General features: G+C 24.4%; 4 protein-coding genes across 4 annotated transcripts; 3 read left to right on the top strand and 1 right to left on the bottom strand.

Annotated features, from left to right (window-relative positions):
* Positions 1-2,393: 2,393 nt before the first annotated feature.
* OCT59_011602 (uncharacterized protein) lies at positions 2,394-3,404 on the top strand. The gene has a single exon (XM_025322953.2). The coding sequence runs from the start codon at positions 2,762-2,764 to the stop codon at positions 2,996-2,998; it is 237 nt and encodes a 78-aa protein (XP_025164892.1). The 5' UTR covers positions 2,394-2,761; the 3' UTR covers positions 2,999-3,404.
* Positions 3,405-4,980: 1,576 nt separating this feature from the next.
* On the bottom strand, positions 4,981-6,622 carry OCT59_011601 (uncharacterized protein; the record flags this gene model as incomplete). The annotated part of the gene is made up of 4 exons (XM_066133860.1): positions 4,981-5,015; positions 5,093-5,152; positions 5,224-6,124; positions 6,191-6,622. 4 exons carry the CDS (start codon positions 6,620-6,622, stop codon positions 4,981-4,983), a joined length of 1,428 nt encoding a protein of 475 aa, XP_065989179.1.
* Positions 6,623-8,273: 1,651 nt separating this feature from the next.
* On the top strand, positions 8,274-8,543 carry OCT59_011600 (uncharacterized protein; the record flags this gene model as incomplete). Its single annotated transcript, XM_066133859.1, has 1 exon — positions 8,274-8,543. One exon carries the CDS (start codon positions 8,274-8,276, stop codon positions 8,541-8,543), a length of 270 nt encoding a protein of 89 aa, XP_065989178.1.
* A 70-nt stretch (positions 8,544-8,613) lies between these two features.
* OCT59_011599 (uncharacterized protein) lies at positions 8,614-20,559 on the top strand (the record flags this gene model as incomplete). Its single annotated transcript, XM_066133858.1, has 35 exons — positions 8,614-8,618; positions 8,689-8,729; positions 8,866-9,092; positions 9,163-9,226; positions 9,353-9,558; positions 9,625-10,008; positions 10,075-10,449; positions 10,515-10,883; positions 10,948-11,056; positions 11,127-11,335; positions 11,408-11,803; positions 11,871-12,168; positions 12,236-12,336; positions 12,405-12,797; positions 12,870-13,256; positions 13,325-13,726; positions 13,798-14,196; positions 14,262-14,645; positions 14,716-15,108; positions 15,175-15,549; positions 15,622-16,011; positions 16,087-16,479; positions 16,546-16,570; positions 16,656-16,933; positions 17,007-17,393; positions 17,465-17,812; positions 17,883-18,260; positions 18,333-18,440; positions 18,636-18,725; positions 18,794-18,863; positions 19,062-19,192; positions 19,267-19,336; positions 19,481-19,641; positions 19,723-20,125; positions 20,201-20,559. 35 exons carry the CDS (start codon positions 8,614-8,616, stop codon positions 20,557-20,559), a joined length of 9,108 nt encoding a protein of 3,035 aa, XP_065989177.1.
* Positions 20,560-21,770: the final 1,211 nt, after the last annotated feature.

The raw sequence follows: 21,770 nt of genomic DNA, 5'->3' as shown, positions 1-21,770 counted from the left end.
AATTTTTTTTTCGGATATTTTGATAAAAAAAAAAAAAATTTTTTAGCCGACTAAAATTATTATTTACTGTATTATATGAGCCGATCTGGAGGGCAAGTTAGCAAAATCTTAGACTTTTTCTTTTGGATATTTAATATAGTATTATTTAAAGTGAAATTGTAAGGAAATAGCATAGCGTGTGACTACAATTTTCATTAAATAAAAAGATGAATCGAATTTATTGTATCATGATCATAAAAAATTATTATACTAATTGTAATCTTAAATTTAATAGTAAGAAAGTTTTTTGATATGATTTTAATAGAACGAATCATGTATTTTCTGAACGTCATTATTCGGTAACACCAGTTCCGAATTTTAACCGGATAATCCGGCTATTTAAATATTTTATAAATTTTATTAACATTAAATGGGACAAAATAATATACAATATCCACTTCCAATATTCATACTGTATGAAATTTATAAAGCATATTACTTTACCTTGGGATAAATTTCATTTGATAATGTACGGATGTTCTGCATTTTATTTAGTATACTAGTATATAAAAAAAATGATGTTCTAAAAAAATCTTATAATTGCAAGAAATAATGTTCAAAGAAAATTATTATAGTCATAATCAAATTAACGCCTCGTTAACATGCAACAAATTAGTATTTTTTGACATTTACTTGTAATTATAAAAAATGGGACATAATTAATTTCATATGGTTACTTATAACATTTTTAACTATTAAACATGACTTTCAAATTTGTAAGTACGTCGTATTTTTTTGCCAAATATTTTTCAGCTAAATTAAAAACGATCCTGGTTTATGATTTTTTTCAAGAGGTTATTTTTTTTTTTTGAAGAAGAATTGGCGCTATTGCTTAAGATAACATATTGTACATGGACTTACATCACTAGACGAATAATACTGATTATTTTTCTTAAATTTTCAATTTGAGAATAGGAAATCCATTCATTGTTCGTTTTAAACAATTATTTTGAGTTCACGCTTAAAACTATACACTGATAATACTGTATGTTTAAATGTTCACATTTTTAACCATCCCTAATCCCTATAAAGCATCCGATATTATATTTAGTATGCAAGCAGGGGACGACTACTCTAGGTGCAACCTTTACACTAGCACAAATAGCTGAGGACCATGCAACCATTGCAACGTTCATTCGAAGTCAATGATTTTTGTTAACAATTGTTTTTAGCATATTTCTAATATTACATTTTAATATAATGGTTGAACTTTATTAGAATTAAATCATTTTTTAGTCAATAATTTAATTTTAAAATTTTATAAAGACGATTTTTTTTTTTTTAATAGTAACGCATTTTATTAATTATTTTAAATATTAAAATTTACATAATTAATTTAAAATACTTAGAGCCTAGTATCGAAATACTAAACCCTATAACTAGAATTTACATTTTTAGTTTAACGATATTAAACATAGCACTTAGATAGATATAGTTTAGAATAGATAGTTTAAACTTAAACTAAAAAAAATTATATTATATTTTAAAATCAAAAGTTTTCAGTGTTAGATCCCAGGCCAAACCTTTGCTTGCTCCTTCTGTTAAAGCTCTAATCATTCTATCTCTCGTTACTATGTTAATATTTTTATTATTATTTTTTTTAATTCTTTTATCTTTTTCATTTGTTTTTCTAATTTTTCCTTTTTTATTCCCGTTATCTTTATCATTTTCCTTTTTTTCTTTAGATCCTGCTTTTGTATACCTTCAATTTTCTCTAAACGTGATATTTCCTCGCAACGTGGTATCCAAATTCTTGATCTAAGTTCTTCATAAGTAAAGTTCCATAATTCTTTAATTATAATTCTTTCTTCTTTTTTATTGGTTATTTTGTTGAAATTATCGTTAAACACCCCTCTCAGAAGTTCCCATATCCGATTCTTCCCTAAAAGGTTTTATAAAGACGATTCGTTTCAGTTATAGAAGGAAAAAACAATTAATTATATTAGAAACTTTGATCACTACATTGTGTTACATACTGTACTAGGAACACAATACAAATTATAGATTCGTGTTACATACTAAGAACACAAAGGATAAATGTGACTAATGGAAAATTAACAAAGAAAAAGTGGCACGTAATTCCGGGAATCATTCAAAAAGGAAGTGATGCTTATCAACAGGTAATAAACAAAATTTTAACGCACATTCAATAGATTTCTATGAAAGAAAAAATTTTATTATTATTATCTTTTTTTTTTTGTCTTTTACTAACAAGGTCTGAAAATTCGGTTTATTTACTGTTATACTATTGACTTTATGCAATATTATTATTCTATCTAGTATTCAACCCAGAAATTCTTGGCATGAAATGAATAAAATATAAATAAGGCTGTTCCAACTTGATTATTTGTTTAATGTCCCTCATCCTCCTCTATTTTTTAAAAAATTTGAGATCTAATAAACACATTAATAAATACCCTCTCTATTTTTGAAAAAATTTTTAGGCTAATAAACATATAGTGATAAATATTCCCTTTAAATTTTGCCTGAAATTTTCAAAATTTCTTATGTTTTTTTATTTAGTTTGTTTAACTTAAAACCCCCTCCCCCTTAATTTTTTCAAAAGGCCTGAACGTTAAACAAACAATTAAATTGGAACAGCCTAATTAAAAGAAAAAACTACTTAATTACAAAACTTTTTGTAATTTCTTTTTCAAAAAAGCATCTCTTGTCAATTTTATTGTTCTTAAAACACAAACCTTTTGTAATTTCTTCTTAAAATATGATCTCGCAAATAATACAAGTATTATATTTAATTTTCGTCCTCCTTGACCTGTTGCCACCTTATACCTCAGGGAAAATTCCAGATATAGCAAATATTCGTAGCAGTTTGAACGATCAAATTTCAAATAAAGCAAATAATAGTAGCAGTTTGATATGGCGAGCTGTGCTTGACAAAAGGGTGACGCATCAAATTCCAAATAAAGCAAATGATTATACAATAAGTTTGAACGATTAAATCAAAATTTACGGCGTAGCGATAAAGTCGTTATACCGCAAACGATTTAACTTAGAATTATATTAATAGACAATATCATATTCTTACACCACCTTACATTCATTAATTTATCGTCGATATACTCGATTAAATACATATTTAATTTTTCGAAGTAAAATACAGCATTTTTTTTTATATAACTTATGACTTCGTAATTATTAAAATTTGTTTATTTTATTTTATTTATTTTATTCTATTTTTTAAATTTTGTTTATTCTATTTTATTTATTTTATTCTATTTTATTTTATTTTATTTTATTTATTTTATTATGTAATTTTTTTTTTTGCACGTATTATATGTAAATAATTAATAAATTACACTACCCTTATTTTTTAATAATAAATCGTATAAAAAATTTTCTGAAGTATGTTTTGTTATGTCACAGTTTTACGCAACTTTAACGGGAAAAGGACAAAAAAAAGAAAAAAAAAATTTGAGCTATGCTACGCACACACATGGGTATAAAAATTAAAATTTTAAATTAAAAATAAAGAACGCTTAAATTAATAAAGTATTAAAAACCATTTATAGTTTGGCAATCATGGGAACAAGCTAAGTTATTAAATAGAAAAATGTTAAACTTTACTTTCTGTAAGTAACGAGAAATTGTTTGGAATTTAAATTAAGATTTTTCTTACAAAAAATTCTTGGTATAATGTAAGTTGAATATACGGTAAATTATTAAAAGATTCAAAGAATTATATTAATATTAAGATTTTTCCACATATACATTCACGATTTTAACGATTATTTAATATCGTATTTTTGACAAAATTTCGCCCATTATTCATACAGCGGTTAGATTTGATAGTCTTAATATTATTTTGATCAAGTAAATCATGCTCGAAACCTGTTTTAGCGTGTGTTATGAAAAGTGTATTAACTTATTTATTGCCAAAAAACTTTAGACGAAAAGGAGACTATTTATTGTATTAAAAGAGTTAAACGTTTTTGAGTGAATTTGGAGTGGATAACTCACTCCATCAATTAATTTTGGACAAGCAAATGTTTCCACCGAATATAGGACCAGGTATTTCATGGACCGCGGAATAAAAAGGAGGAATGTTAATATAATAATTATCCGTTTGAGATAATTGATTTATTAATAATTTCTCTTTCATTTTTTAAACTTTCTTGAATCGCATTCTTTTTTTTATAAGCAAAATATTCAATGGTCTTCTCACGTTTTCTTTGAAAATTATCTTTGAAATTGTCCTTTCATAACATACTTGATATTTTTTTAGATAAATTATTACTGCGTAATATCTTTGATATTTTTGACGCATTACGTCATTTAGATTAAATACTACACATTAATTTTTATAGGTAAAATACCTATTGTTTATTATACTTTTTATATAGACTAAACATGATCCTGGACGTCTACATAATAACACAGTTATTATTGTGTATGCCTACCCAATAACTAATATATACTAAGATGAGAGCGGGTAAATTGGAATTTTTTTATAAATTTTGAAATATTAAATTCCATTTACCAAAATTTTATTACTATTTAACATAATTGAAAAGGTCACTATTGTACTTAATTTATATTTATCTGGCTTTTGTACTATATAATTAATTACAAAATCAAAAATCATAGAACCTAAATTTTAGAAATAATACAGCTAACTCTTAACACTGCTAATAATAAATTTAAACTCATCATCAATTATAAGGATTGACGTTAACGATTTCCCTAAGTTCTTAAATTTTATCATAATTATTAAGATATAATAATTATTGAAAAATGAGAAATGATAAATCGTTCTATTGAATCACTAAATAACAAATATACAAAACTTCGTAATACTTGATAAAAGGTGATACAATAGTAAATTAATAATGTATCAAAATATGTTGTCTAAATGTGTCAATTTTTATTTATATTAAAATAAAAAAGTTAGAATAACATTAATTTCACAATGTTTAGTTATTATTAATCTTTCAGTACTTCAATTTTCATATCGTCATCTTACACAATAAAAAAAAAGCTTTAGTTAATTTAATTATATTTTATTAAACATAATAACATTCAAATAAAAAAATACCTTGACTCTGTTCTTGAATAGCAATAACAAGCATGCGGTTAATTAAATCAGAATCCGAAACTATAAAATGAAAATTATGTAACTACACAGTAATTATATATTATATATATATTAAATAAGATAATATTCACCATTATTATCTTCAAATTGAACTCTTTGGGAATTTACTGATTTAGGGAGATTATTAGGAAATCTCATATTACGACTAATATAAATTGCTCCATCATGTAATGTTATTTCAGCAGGTGATTCTAAGATAATTTTATCTGCCTCAGAAAATTCGTCAAAGATTTTTGATGGTTTTTTATCTTCTAATTTTAATTTCCAATTTTCAAATATTCTATATAATTCAATACTAGAAGGTCTTTCTTGTGGTTCTGCATCAAGACACTGGTTTACTAAATCAATATAACGTTTAGGTGTTCCTTTAGCAACTCTTGGTCTTAAACCACTGCAAATTGCAAGTGTAAGATCATCATTATGAGGTACAGTTCCATAAGGCGGTTTTCCTGTAGTTAATTCTGTCATAATAATCCCTAAGCTATAAATATCACTTGCTTCTGTATAAGGTTCTCCTTCCAAGATCTCAGGTGCTACATAAGGAAGTATTCCACATACATTTGTAGAATCTGAAGTTTTAGAATTATTTATGAATTGTGAAAGCCCAAAATCAGTAATTTTTGTGTCAGGAAATTCATCATCATTAAGGTTTAAACCAAGACTACTCAATTTAGAGTTTAAAGATTCGCCAAAATTAAACGTTGGATCATTAAAACCAATGAGTATGTTTCCACTATGTAAATCTTTATGAATACATCCTGATCCATGAATAACTTGAAGATTTAATGTAACAAAAGATAATATATTTAATTTGTGTTCCCATTTTAAAGTAGAAAATTTTTCTTTTAAATAATTTCTTAAATTTCCATGTTTAGCATATGCTAAAACCATTATAGGTTCTTTTGATCGTGGACCTCTTGTTATACCGTATAATCTAGTGCTACCAGTATTACATTCATTATGTATTTTAACCTAAGTAAAAAATATTTATTAGTAATAACTTCAAATAATAATTAACCAAAAAAAAATTTTATTCACCTCATTAGTAAGAGCTTCCATGATATTTAATGAGCTCTTAAATTTTTTAAGTGCAACTGTAATAGGACCAGTACGTTCTCTATGGAGTTCATTAGGTTCTCCATCCAACCAAGTAGCTGAATAAACAATAGCATAGCCTCCTTTACCAATAGGTTTAATATCTTGAAACCTATCATAAGGTATCCATTCTAAATTATGATAATAATTATTTGTTTGAAGTTGTGATTCATAAATTAATTTATCTAATTCAGGATCTCCACTTGATTTTCCTTCTCTTAAAAAACGTCCTGGATCACATTTATTACACCAGTCTTCTCCAGTATTTGGACTCTTACAATTAGAACATACTCCCTTTTCTTCAATTTCATCTCTTAAATCTTTTGAAACAAGAGCTTTAAATTTATATTTTGTATTAAGTTTAGTATAATTCATATTATATAAATATTATATAAAATTATATAATAGTTATTTAAATAATATTTGATATATAAAATGAAATGAAAGTTTGGACAAAAAAAAGAAAGAGTAAACCGGAAGTTTAAAATTTATTTTTCTTGAATACAAATTAATAAAGTGTAACTATTCGTGCATATGAAAAATATAATTTGTAGATCCAGCAGATCACTAATTCAAAATTGGAATAGTCTGTACAACATATTTTTTCAGCCGCACATATCACATTATAAATCGAAAAGGAATTTCATACCTTATCAGTACATTCACGGATTCACCAATAAACTAGTATAATGAACCATCCTTTCATATACTTGATATATATTAAGTAATAATGTATTTGAATGGATAAAATTGAAAAAATAAATGATGAGTTTTATCAAATTATGAAACTTTTTAATTTCTACACCAGTTTGTATAATTTCTTTTGAAACAGTGTATCTTATATAATTTACACCACTCAGATTAACATCACATTCTTTATATTTCAAGTTGACATTTAAATAAAACTCTTTTCGGTAGGTCGCCATATGGCTACAAAAAAATACAATGACATATAATTCGCATTTTTACATGTTCAACATTTGATTTTAAATTAAAAGAGGTACCAACTTGAATAACGTAAATGTCTAAATGATTTACGGATGATCATTGGATCATATTCGATGATAGTTTGTTTACAAGGATGAAAAAGTCATTTACGATTATCTATTTGAAATAAAATCTCAATAAAAACTCTCATAAAAATGAATAAAAGGGGTTAAAAGAGTAACAAATCGTAAAGTACAATTTCATAAATAAATGCCTAATCAAAATTGTTATTCTTATCGTAATAAACCATTTATTGGAGATTTGGAGAAGTATCAAGTATGATGTAAAGAATTATGCATCTTTAATATTACATTTCAAATCTTTTCTCCTGCTTGTTACCAATACTCTCATGCGAGAATTGATACCATAAAATTATAAAATTCAAAATATTCAAAATATTCTAATCATTGATGTACAAATTTATAATATAGTATTAAAAATAATAAACATTATTGGTAATACTTTCATTATAATGTAATCAGATTATACGAGACCCATTTTCTATTATTAAAAAAGGAGAACGGCTGGGAGGTACATGAAGTCTTTGAATTCTAAACTAATAATCGTATTGATAAGAACTTAACAAAAAATTTTTTTTTTTTTTAACAATTTTAGCCACTTTGACAACAAAATAATTGAATTTTGAATTTAAATAGGCCAAATAATCATGTATATCTTTCTTTTTTGGACAATTTTCGATAATGCTGGCCAGAGTTTTATTTCCTGTTCTAGTAGCTGCCTGACACTAATACTGTAATTTTTTTTTGGCTAGACCTTACCTATTTTAATATTTTTTGAGTGTCCTCAATGCAAATTGTGTATTTATTACCTAAATATTTAAAAAGAATTTGTATAAAGATAAAAATTTTTTCAAGTAAATTTTGATATGATCGACATTGAAATTTTACTAACAAGCCTTATTACATAATGCTTATATAAGTAATTTATGCAGATTTTTGTGTTACCTGTTACTTGTACATTACAAAGTTTATTATAAATAAGATTTTTATTTGGAAAAAATTTTGAACTTTTGAAAACAATGTTTTCTCAAAAAATACTCTTGACAGAAAATAATATTCAGGAATATTTAGAAATCAATCGGGCCAGTGAAAATAAAAAAATTGATGATTTCATACAAGAAAGGCAACTTAAAATTAATGATTCTGATAATATGATAGTATTTGAATGGATACCATACAATCAGTTTAATGAAATTAAAGAGACAGGCAAAAATGGCCTTATAACAATATATTCTGCAATATGGGAGGATGGTCCATTACACAAAAAGCATCAATATGATAAAAATTAGACAAGAGGTTCAAATAAAAAAGTTGCTTTAAAATGTTTACATAATTCACAATCAATTGATTCTTTAATAAATGAGGTATGAAATTTCTTCAAATATTTAAATATTTTTTTTAGTTAATATATTTACAACCTTTTTTATTATTTAGGCTAAAAGATATTCAACAAAATATAATGCATTTCAAGTATTGTATGGAATATCTAAAAATTCAGATACAGGAAATTATATTTTGGTTCAAAACAATTATATGTGGACAAGTGGAAATGAAAAAATTGATAATTTCATTCAAGAGAGGCAATTAAAATTAATAAATATAATGATATAGTATTTGAATGGATACCATACAATCAGTTTAATGAAATTAAAGAGACAAGCAAAAATGACCTTATAACAATATATTCTGCAATATGGGAGGATGGTCCATTACACAAAGAGTATCTGTATGATTACAAAAGTGATAGTGAGTATAATGAGTACACAAGAGATTCAAATAAAAAAGTTGCTTTAAAATGTTTACATAATTCACAATCAATTGATTCTTTAATAAATGAGGTATGAATTTCTTCAAATATTTAAATATTTTTTTTAGTTAATATATTTAAAACTTTTTTATTTATAATAGGCTAAAAAATATTCAACAAAATATGGTGTGTTTCAAGTATTGTATGGAATATCTCAAAATCAAAGTACAGGAGATTATATTTTAGTTCAAAGTTATACTATAAACATGACAAATTGGATTAGTGGAAACAAAAACATTGATGATTTCATCCAAGAAATGCAACTAAAAATTAATAATTGTGATAATATAGTATTTGAATGGATACCATACAATCAGTTTAATGAAATTAAAGAAATAGGCAAAAATGGCCAGATAACAGTATATTCTGCAATATGGAAGGATGGTCCATTATCAAACTCAAGGAGTTGGGAGGGAATTTATACAAGAGATTCATATAAAGAAGTTGCTTTAAAATGTTTACATAATTTACAATCCATAGATTCCTTAATAAATGAGGTATGAAAAAACTTCAAATATTTAAATACTTTTTTAATTAATATATTTACAATCTCTTTTTATTAGGCTAAAAAATATCTAACAAAAGATGAAAATTTTCAAATATTATATGGAATATCTCAAAACCCAATTACAGGAGATTATATTCTTGTTCAAAATAATTGTATATGGATAAGTGAAAATGAAAAGGTTGATAATTTCATCCAAGAAATGCAATTAAAAATTAATAAATATAATGATATAGTATTTGAATGGATACCATACAATCAGTTTAATGAAATTAAAGAGACAGGCAAAAATGGCCAGATAACAGTATATTCTGCAATATGGAAGGATGGTCCATTATCAAACTCAAGGAGTTGGGATGGAATTTATACAAGAGATTCATATAAAGAAGTTGCTTTAAAATGTTTACATAATTTACAATCCATAGATTCCTTAATAAATGAGGTATGAAAAAACTTCAAATATTTAAATACTTTTTTAATTAATATATTTACAATCTCTTTTCATTAGGCTAAAAAATATCTAACAAAAGATGAAAATTTTCAAACATTATATGGAATATCTCAAAATCAAGATACAGGAGATTATATTCTTGTTCAAAATAATTATATATGGACAAGTAAAAATGAAAAGATTGATAATTTTATTAAAGAAATGCAATTAAAAATTAATAAATATAATGATATAGTATTTGAATGGATACCATACAATCAGTTTAATGAAATTAAAGAGACAGGCAAAAATGGCCAGATAACAATATATTCTGCAATATGGAAGGATGGTCCATTACATTATCAGTATAGTGAATACATAAGAGATTCAAATAAAAAAGTTGCTTTAAAATGTTTACATAATTTACAATCCATAGATTCTTTGAAAAATGAGGTATGAAATAACTTCAAATATTTAAATACTTTTTTAATAATATATTTACAATCTCTTTTTATTAGGCTAAAAAATATCTAAAATTTCAAATATTATATGGAATATCTCAAAACCCAGATACAAGAGATTATATTCTTGCTCAAAATAATTATATATGGACAAGTGAAAATGAAAAGGTTGATAATTTCATCCAAGAAATGCAATTAAAAATTAATAAATATAATAATATAGTATTTGAATGGATACCATACAATCAGTTTAATGAAATTAAAGAGACAGGCAAAAATGGCCTTATAACAGTATATTCTGCAATATGGAAGGATGGTCCATTAGTGGCGAATTATAAGGAAACAAATTATACAAGAGATTCAAATAAAAAAGTTGCTTTGAAATGTTTACATAATTTACAATCCATAGATTCTTTGATAAATGAGGTATAAAATAACTTCAAATATTTAAATACTTTTTTAATAATATATTTACAATCTCTTTTATTAGGTTAAAAAATATCTAACAAAAGATGAAAAATTTCAAATATTATATGGAATATCTCAAAATCCTGATACACAAGATTATATTTTTGTTCAAAATAATTATATATTGACAAGTGGAAATAAAAAAAATTGATGATTTCATCCAAGAAATGCAATTAAAAATTAATAAATATAATGATATAGTGCTTGAATGGATACCATACAATCAGTTTAATGAAATTATAGAAACAGGCAAAAATGGCCTTATAACTTTATATTCTGCAATATGGAAGGATGGTCCATTACACAAAAAGCATCAGGATGATAAAAATTATACAAGAGATTCTAATAAAAAAGTTGCTTTAAAATGTTTACATAATTCACAAAAATCCATTGATTCTTTAATAAATGAGGTATGAGATTTTTTCAACTATTTGAATACTTTTTTAATTAATATATTTACAATCACTTTTATTTATATTTAGGTCAAAAAATATTTAACAGACAATGGATTATTTCAAGTATTGTATGGAATATCTCAAAATCAAGATACAGGAGATTATATTTTGGTTCAAAATTATACTATAAACATGGCAAATTGGATTAGTGGAAACGAAAAAATTGATGATTTCATCCAAGAAATGCAATTAAAAATTAATGATTGTGATGATATAGTGCTTGAATGGATACCATACAATCAGTTTAATGAAATTAAAGAAACAGGCAAAAATGGCCAGATAACAGTATATTCTGCAATATGGAAGGATGGTCCACTATACAAGAAGTATTGTCATAGTAGTTATATAAGAGATTCAAATAAAAAAGTTGCTTTAAAATGTTTACATAATTCACAAGAATCCATTGACTCTTTAATAAATAAGGTATTTAATTTCTTTAAATATTTAAATACTTTTTAATTAATATATTTATTTACAATTCTTTTATTAGGCTAAAAAATATTCAACAAAAAATAAAGTATTTCAATTATTATATGGAATATCCCAAAATTCAGATACAGGAGATTATGTTTTTGTTCAAAATTATACTATAAACATGGCAAATTGGATTAGTGGAAACGAAAAAATTGATGATTTCATCCAAGAAATGCAATTAAAAATTAATGATTGTGATGATATAGTATTTGAATGGATACCATACAATCAGTTTAATGAAATTAAAAAGACAGGCAAAAATGGCCTTATAACAATGTATTCTGCAATATGGAAGGTTGGTCCATTACAGTATAGTAAGTATAGTAATAAGTACACAGGAGATAGTATATATATATAGTGAGTATAGTGATGAGTATACAGTAGATAGTATATATAGTGAGTACACAAGAGATTCAAATAAAAAAGTTGCTTTAAAATGTTTACATAATTTACAAGAATCCATTGATTCTTTAATAAATGAGGTATGTAATTTCTTTAAATATTTAAATACTTCTTAATTAATATATTTATTTACAATTTCTTTTATTAGGCTAAAAAATATTCAACAAAACATGAAGTATTTCAATTATTGTATGGAATATCTCAAAATTCAGATACAGGTGATTATGTTTTTGTTCAAAGTTATACTATAAACATGGCAAATTGGATTAGTGGAAATGAAAAAATTGATGAATTCATCCAAGAAATGCAATTAAAAATTAATGATTATGATGATATAGTATTTGAATGGATACAATACTATCAGTTTAATGAAATTAAAGAGATAGGCAAAAATGACCTTATAACAATATATTCTGCAATATGGAAGGATGGTCCATTACACAAAAAGCATCAGGAATGCAAATATGCTAGAGATTCAAATGAAAAAGTTGCTTTAAAATATTTACATAATTCACAAGCAATTGATTCTTTAAAAAATGAGGTATGAAATTTCTTCAAATATCTAAATATTTTTTTTAGTTAATATATTTACAAACCTTTTTATTTATAATAGGCTAAAAAATATTCAACAAAATATGGTGCGTTTCAAGTATTGTATGGAATATCTCAAAATCAAAGTACAGGAGATTATATTTTAGTTCAAAGTTATACTATAAACATGACAAATAGGATTAGTGGAAACGAAAAAATTGATGATTTCATCCAAGAAATGCAATTAAAAATTAATAAATGTAATGATATAGTATTTGAATGGATACCATACAATCAGTTTAATGAAATTAAAGAGACAAGCAAAAATGGCATTATAACAATATATTCTGCAATATGGGAGGATGGTCCATTACATTATCAGTATAGTGAGTACATAAGAGATTCAAATAAAAAAGTTGCTTTAAAATGTTTACATAATTCACAATCCATTGACTCTTTAATAAATGAGGTATGTAATTTCTTTAAACATTTAAATACTTTTTAATTAATATATTTATTTACAATTTCATTTATTAGGTTAAAAAATATTCAACAGAATATGATGCATTTCAAGTATTGTATGGAATATCTCAAAATTCAGATACAGGAGATTATGTTTTTGTTCAAAATTATACTATAAACATGGAAAATTTGATTTGTGGGAACGAAAAAATTGATAATTTCATCCAAGAAATGCAATTAAAAATTATTAAATATAATGATATAGTATTTGAATGGGTACCATACAATCGGTTTGATGAAATTAAAGAGACAGGTAAAAATAGCCAGATAACAATATATTCTGCAATATGGAAGGATGGTCCATTATTACACAGGCAGAGTAGTTTGGGGGAAACTAATTATACAAGAGATTCAAATAAAAAAGTTGCTTTAAAATGTTTACATAATTTACAATCCATAGATTCTTTAATAAATGAGGTATGAAATATCTTCAAATATTTCAGGTAAATACTTTTTTAATTAATATATTTACAATTTCTTTTTATTAGGCTAAAAAATATCTAACAAAAGATGAAAAATTTCGAATATTATATGGAATGTCTCAAAACCCAGATACAGGAGATTATATTTTTATTCAAAATAATTATACATGGACAAGTGAAAATGAAAATGTTGATAATTTCATTAAAGAAATGCAACTAAATAATATAGTATTTGAGTGGATACTATACAATCAGTTTAATGAAATTAAAGAGACAGGCAAAAATGGACTTATGACAATATATTCTGCAATATGGAAGGATGGCCCATTACTACAGCAGTATAGTGAGTGTAGTAATGAGTACACAGAAGATAGTATGTATAGTGAGTACACAAGAGATTCAAATAAAAAAGTTGCTTTAAAATATTTATATAATTCACAATCAATTAATTCTTTAATAAATGAGGTATGAAATATCTTCAAATATTTAAATACTTTTTTAATTAATATATTTACAATCTCTTTTATTAGGCTAAAAAATATTTAAGAAAAGATGAAAAATTTCAAATATTATATGGAATATCTCAAAACCCAGATACAGGAGATTATATTCTTGTCCAAAATAATTATATATTGACAAGTGGAAATGATAAAGTTGATAATTTCATCCAAGAAATGCAATTAAAAATTAATGAATATAATAATATAGTATTTGAGTGGATACCATACAATCAGTTTAATGAAATTAAAGAGACAGGTAAAAATGGCCAGATAACAATATATTCTGCAATATGGAAGGATGGTCCATTACACAAAAAGCATCAGGATGATAAAAATTATACAAGAGATTTAAATGAAAAAGTCATTTTAAGATGTTTACATAATTTTCAATCCATAGATTCTTTAATAAATAAGGTATGAAATTTCTTCAAATATTTCAGTTAAATACTTTTTTAATTAATATATTTACAATTTCTTTTATTAGGCTAAAAAATATCTAATAAAAGATGAAAATTTTCAAATATTATTTGGAATATCTCAAAACCCAGATACAGGAGATTATATTCTTGTTCAAAATAATTATATATGGATAAGTGGAATTAAAAAAGTTGATAATTTCATTAAAGAAATGCAATTAAAAAAATTAAATATTAATAAATATGATAATATAGTATTTGAATGGATACCATACGATCAGTTTAATGTAATTAAAGAAACAGGCAAAAATGGCCTTATAACAATATATTCTGCAATATGGAAGGATGGTCCATTACACAAAAAGCATAAGGATGATAAAAATTATACAAGAGATTCAAATAAAAAAGTTGCTTTAAAATATTTACATAATTCACAATCAATTGATTCTTTGATAAATGAGGTATGAAGTAACTTTAAATATGTAAATACTTTTTTAATTAATATATTTACAATCTCTTTTTGTTAGGCTAAAAAATATCTAACAAAAGATGAAAATTTTCAAATATTATATGGAATATCTCAAAGTCAAGATACAGGAGATTATATTTTGGTTCAAAATAATTATATATGGATAAGTGGAATTGAAAAAGTTGATAATTTCATCCAAGAAATGCAATTAAAAATTAATGATTGTGATGATATAGTATTTGAATGGATACCATACAATCAGTTTAATGAAATTAAAGAGACAGGCAAAAATAACCTTATAACAATTTATTTTGCAATATGGAAGGATGGTCCATTACATTATCAGAATAGTGAATACACAAGAGATTCAAATAAAAAAGTTGCTTTAAAATATTTACATAATTCACAATCAATTGATTCTTTAATAAATGAGGTATGAGATTTCTTCAACTATCTGAATACTTTTTTAATTAATATATTTACAATCACTTTTATTTATATTTAGGCTAAAAGATATTTAACAGACAATGGATTATTTCAAGTATTGTATGGAATATCTCAAAAACAAGATACAGGAGATTATATTTTAGTTCAAAGTTATACTATAAACATGGCAAATTGGATTAGTGGAAACGAAAAAATTGATAATTTCATCCAAGAAATGCAATTAAAAATTAATGATTGTGATGATATAGTGATTGAATGGATACCATACAATCAGTTTAATGAAATTAAAGAAACAGGCAAAAATGGCCTTATAACAATATATTCTGCAATATGGAAGGATGGTCCATTACATTATCAGTATAATGAGTATACAAGAAATTCAAATAAAAAAGTTGCTTTAAAATGTTTACATAATTTACAAGAATCCATTGATTCTTTAATAACTGAGGTATTAAATTTCTTCAAATATTTAAATACTTTTTTAATTATTAATATATTTACAATCTTTTTTATTTACATTTAGGCTAAAAAATATCTAACAAGACATAAAGCATTTCAAGTATTGTATGGAATATCTCAAAATCAAGATACAGGAGATTATATTTTGGGTCAAAGTTATACTATAAACTTGACAAATTGGATTAGTGGAAACGAAAAAATTGATAATTTCATTCAAAAAAGGAAACTTAAAATTAATGAATATGATGATATAGTGCTTGAATGGATACCATACAATCAGTTTAATGAAATTAAAGAGACAGGCAAAAATGGCCTTATAACAGTATATTCTGCAATATGGAAGGATGGTCCATTATATAAGAAAAATAAATGGAGTGATTGTACAAGAGATTCATATAAAGAAGTTGCTTTAAAATATTTACATAATTCACAATCAATTGATTCTTTGATAAATGAGGTATGAAGTAACTTCAAATATTTAAATACTTTTTTAATTAATATATTTACAATCTTTTTTTATTAGGCTAAAAAATATCTAATAAAAGATGGTAAATTTCAAATATTATATGGAATATCTCAAAATCCTGATACACAAGATTATATTTTTGTTCAAAATAATTATATATTGACAAGTGGAAATAAAAAAAATTGATGATTTCATCCAAGAAATGCAATTAAAAATTAATAAATATAATGGTATAGTACTTGAATGGATACCATACAATCAGTTTAATGAAATTAAAGAAACAGGCAAAAATGGCCTTATAACTTTATATTCTGCAATATGGAAGGATGGTCCATTACACAAAAAGCATAAGGATGATAAAAATTATACGAGGGATTCAAATAAAAAAGTTGCTTTAAAATATTTACATAATTCACAAGAATCTATTGATTCTTTAATAAATGAGGTATGAAATTTCTTTAAGTATTTAATACTTTTTTTGTACCTAATATGTTTACAATCTCTTTATTTATATTTAGGCTAGAAAATATTTAACAGACAATGGATTATTTCAAGTATTGTATGGAATATCTCAAAATCAAAATACAGGAGATTATATTTTGGTTCAAAGTTATACTATAAACTTGACAAATTGGATTAGTGGAAATGAAATAATTGATGATTTCATCCAAGAAATGCAATTAAAAATTAATAAATATAATGATATAGTATTTGAATGGATACCATACAATCAGTTTAATGAAATTAAAGATTCAAGCAAAAATGGTCTTGTAACAATATATTCTGCAATATGGAAGGATGGTCCATTTAATTATCAGAATAGTGAATACACAAGAGATTCAAATAAAAAAGTTGCTTTAAAATATTTACATAATTTACAATCAATTGATTCTTTAATAAATGAGGTACGAAATTTCTTCAAATATTTAAATATTTTTCTAATTAATATATTTATAATTTTTTTATTTATATTTAGGCTAAAAAATATTCAACAAAATATGATGCATTTCAAGTATTGTATGGAATATCTCTAAATCAAAGTACAGGAGATTATATTTTGGTTCAAAGTCATACTAAAAACTTGACAAATTGGATTAGTGGAAGTAAAAAAATTGATGATTTCATTCAAAAAATTAATGCCCATTATAAAATAGTACTTGAATGGATACCATACAATCAGTTTTATAAAATTAAGAAAACAGGCAAAAATGGTGTATATTCTGCAATATGGAAGGATGGTCCATTATATGATCAGTATGAAAGATATTCAAATGAAGAAGTTGCTTTTAAATGTTTAGAATCCATTAATTCTTTAATAAATGAGGTATGAAATTTCTTCAAATATTTAAATACTTTTTAATTAATATATTTACAATCTCTTTATTTATACTTAGGCTGAAAAATATCCAATAAAACATAATGTATTTCAAGAATTGTATGGAATATCTCAAAATCCAGATACAGAAGATTATATTTTAGTTCTTATGTGGACAAGTGGAAATGAAAAAATTGATGAATTCATCCAAGAAATGCAATTACAAATTTATAACTATCATAGTGATATAGTGCTTGAATGGATACCATACAATCAGTTCAATGAAATTAAAGAGACAGGCAAAAATGGCCTTATAACAATATATTCTGCAATATGGAAGGATGGTCCATTACTTAAATATGATAGTGAGTATAGTGAGTACACAAGAGATTCAAATAAAAAAGTTGCTTTAAAATATTTAAATAATTCACAATCAATTGATTCTTTAATAAATGAGGTATGAAATTTCTACAAATATTTAATATTTTTTTAGTTAAATATATTTACAACCTTTTTTATTTATATTTAGGCTAAAAAATATTCAACAGTATATGATGCAATTCAAGCATTATATGGAATATCTCAAAATAATGATACAGGAGATTATATTTTGGTTCAAAGTTATACTATAAACATGGTAAATTGGATTAGTGGAAACGAAAAAATTGATAATTTCATCCAAGAAATGCAATTACAAATTTATAACTATCATAGTGATATAGTATTTGAATGGATACCATACAATCAGTTTAATGAAATTAAAGAAACAGGCAAAAATGGTCTTATAACAATATATTCTGCAATATGGAAGGATGGTCCATTACATTATCAGTATAGAGAGTTTACAAGGGATTCATATAAAAAAGTTGCTCTAAAATGTTTACATAATTCACAAGAATCCATTGATTCTTTAATAAATGAGGTATGTAATTTCTTTAAATATTTAAATACTTTTTAATTAATATATTTATTTACAATCTCTTTTATTAGGCTAAAAAATATTCAACAAAACATGAAGCATTTCAATTATTGTATGGAATATCTCAAAATTCAGATACAGGTGATTATGTTTTTGTTCAAAGTTATACTATAAACTTGATAAATTGGATTAGTGGAAATGAAAGAATTGATAATTTCATTCAAGAAAGGCAACTTAAAATTAATGATTATGATGATATAATACTTGAATGGATACCATACAATCAGTTTAATGAAATTGAAGAAACAGGCAAAAATGACCTTATAACATCATATTTAGCAATATGGAAGGATGGTCCATTACACAAAAAGCATCAGGATGATAAATATTATACAAGAGATTCAAATAAAAAAGTTGCTTTAAAATATTTACATAATTCACAAGAATCTATTGATTCTTTAATAAATGAGGTATGAAATTTTTTTAAGTATTTAATACTTTTTTTAGTAATTAATATGTTTACAATCTCTTTATTTATGTTTAGGCTAAAATTTATCCAACAAAGCATAAAGCTTTTCAAGTATTGTATGGAATTTCTCAAAATTCATATACAGGTGATTATATTTTAGTTCTTATGTGGACGAGTGGAAATAAAAAAATTGATGATTTCATTCAAGAAATGCAATTAAAAGTTAATAAATGTGATGATATAGTAGTTGAATGGATACCATATAATCAGTTCAATAATTTTAAGAAAGTAGGTGAAGGTGGCTTTGCTACAGTATATTCTGCAAATTGGAAAAATGGTCCATTAAAATATGGTACAGATAAAAATATATATAAAAGGAAACCAAATAAAATAGTTGCCTTAAAATGCTTACATAAGTCACAAAATATTAGTAATAAATTTTTAAATGAGGTATGAAATTTTTTAAAAATCATTTTAATAGAAAAATTCTTTATAAATTTAACTATTTTTTGTTACTTAAATATTTAATAGGTTAAAAAATACTCAATAAATATAGAAAGTAATATTCTTAATATATATGGAATATCTCAACATCCAGATACGAAAGAATATGTTATGGTTCTCCAATATGCAGCAGAAGGCAATTTCAATCATTGGATAAATGAAAACTACGAGTATTTTAATTGGAAAGATAAACTACTTGCACTGCTCAATATTATTAATGGCCTTAAAGAAATTCATCAAAAAAGTATATTATTTTTAAGTAAAATGCATAATTTTGAGGATTGGATATTAATTTCAGATATGGGATTATGTGGAAAAGTTGGTGATATAGATATAGATGAAACTAAAATCTATGGAGTTATGCCTTATGTGGCTCCTGAAGTATTGAGAAGGAGGCCTTATACCCAGGAATCAGATATCTATAGTTTTGGTATGATAATGTATTTTGTAGCAACTGGAAAACAACCTTTTTACAATCGTGCACATGATCATCTTCTTGCATTAGATATTTGTAAAGGAGTTAGACCTGAAATAAATGAACCAGAAGCACCAAAATGGTATATTGATTTAATGAAAAAGTGTTGGGATTTAAACCCGAATAATAGACCAGATATTTTTGGTATAAATAAATTAATTGAGTCATTACATAAGTCATATATGGTGGATTTTTCCACAGAAAATGAAGAAATTGGAATGCAATTTAAGAAAGCAGAAGAATATAGAAAAGCAAATCTTTCATCCATTAAAAATTACCAAGTAGTTACCCATCCACAAGCTATTTACACATCTCGATTACTTAATCCTTTTACAGATGACCTTCCAGAATATGATGATAATTCTCAAGGTTTAGATTACGCAATCTAATCTAAATGAGATCAAGATGTGCATACCTATACAATTAAAAATTATTCTTCTGACGTTTAGAATACCTCCATAGAAATAATTTGAATTGTATAAGGAAAACATGTGATACTATTAGAGTCATGTGTAAGTCCCAATGACTAATCGGTAAAATTTGTGTGGCTAATCCAGTTCCAGATATATATATACACAAATATATATATTTATGTATATAGTTAATGAAATTTTGATTAGTTTTATTCCTTACAATCCTGATAAAAAAAGTTTAGTAACACGCATTTATGTATAGTATATCGTATAAAGATATATATAATTACATTTTTTTTATTTTTTTCCAACCAAACCTTTTTTTTCAAATTTTTTTTTCCAGTTTTTTTTCCAGTTTTTTTTTATACGATTTTTTTCCTTTTTTTGTTTGTTTTTTTTTTCTATAACCAAAGTTTTTTTAAAAATATTTTAAATTTCTTTTCGATTTGGTTTTTTTAAACCGAATTGTGTTTAAATTTTTTTTCCTTCATAATCTTAGATTCAAGTCACATAAATATTATAACAATAATAAAAAAAAAAGTAATATAAGATCTTGACACTGCGGTGTTACATAATTATTTTTTTTGCCAATATTTTCTCTCATTTTTTTTCTTTCTTTCACCTTTAAGGTTACTATTTGATGCTGTCTGGATAATTATAGGACCTTAATGTCAATAATAAAAATTGGAAATTTATTAAATATAAATTATAATTTCATCATGGCGGATTTATGAAATACCCAAAATTTGTCCATCGTGCAAATAAATATTCGTCAGTATTTTAGTTATTTAAGTCCCAAATTTATTAGTGAACAGTCAAAAATGTGCCCCAAAAAATTTTTTTGTATCCAAATCTTGCGTCTAACCAATTTTCCAACTATCTAACCAATTTTTCTAGTGTTAAAGGTTGTCATTATTTGATATTTTTTAGGGAAAAAGCGTAAGTCAATTTTAATTCCCGAGGACGCAGCAGGAGTTTTTGCAAAATTTCATAAATCCGCCGTAATGTATAGCAAGATATAATATTTAATATAAAAATAATATTACTTTTTCGAAAATTTGCTGTTCAATCGTAAAGTTACTCCTTGTATCTTTACAAATCATATACTTCACTATACATTTCTATTTGTCATAGGGATTATTCCTCGTACATGATTTTATGAATTTTCAGAAATCAAGATATTTCTT

This window comes from Rhizophagus irregularis, chromosome 2 (assembly GCF_026210795.1).
Source record: "Rhizophagus irregularis chromosome 2, complete sequence".
Classification (NCBI taxonomy): domain Eukaryota; kingdom Fungi; phylum Glomeromycota; class Glomeromycetes; order Glomerales; family Glomeraceae; genus Rhizophagus; species Rhizophagus irregularis.
The sequence above is the reverse complement of the archived record's forward strand: the minus strand, read 5'-3'. Positions and strand labels throughout refer to the sequence as shown.

Coding starts and splice junctions, on each gene's coding strand:
- OCT59_011602 (XM_025322953.2), top strand. CDS start 2,762: ATGATCTCGCAAATAATACAAGTATTATATTTAATTTTCGTCCTCCTT.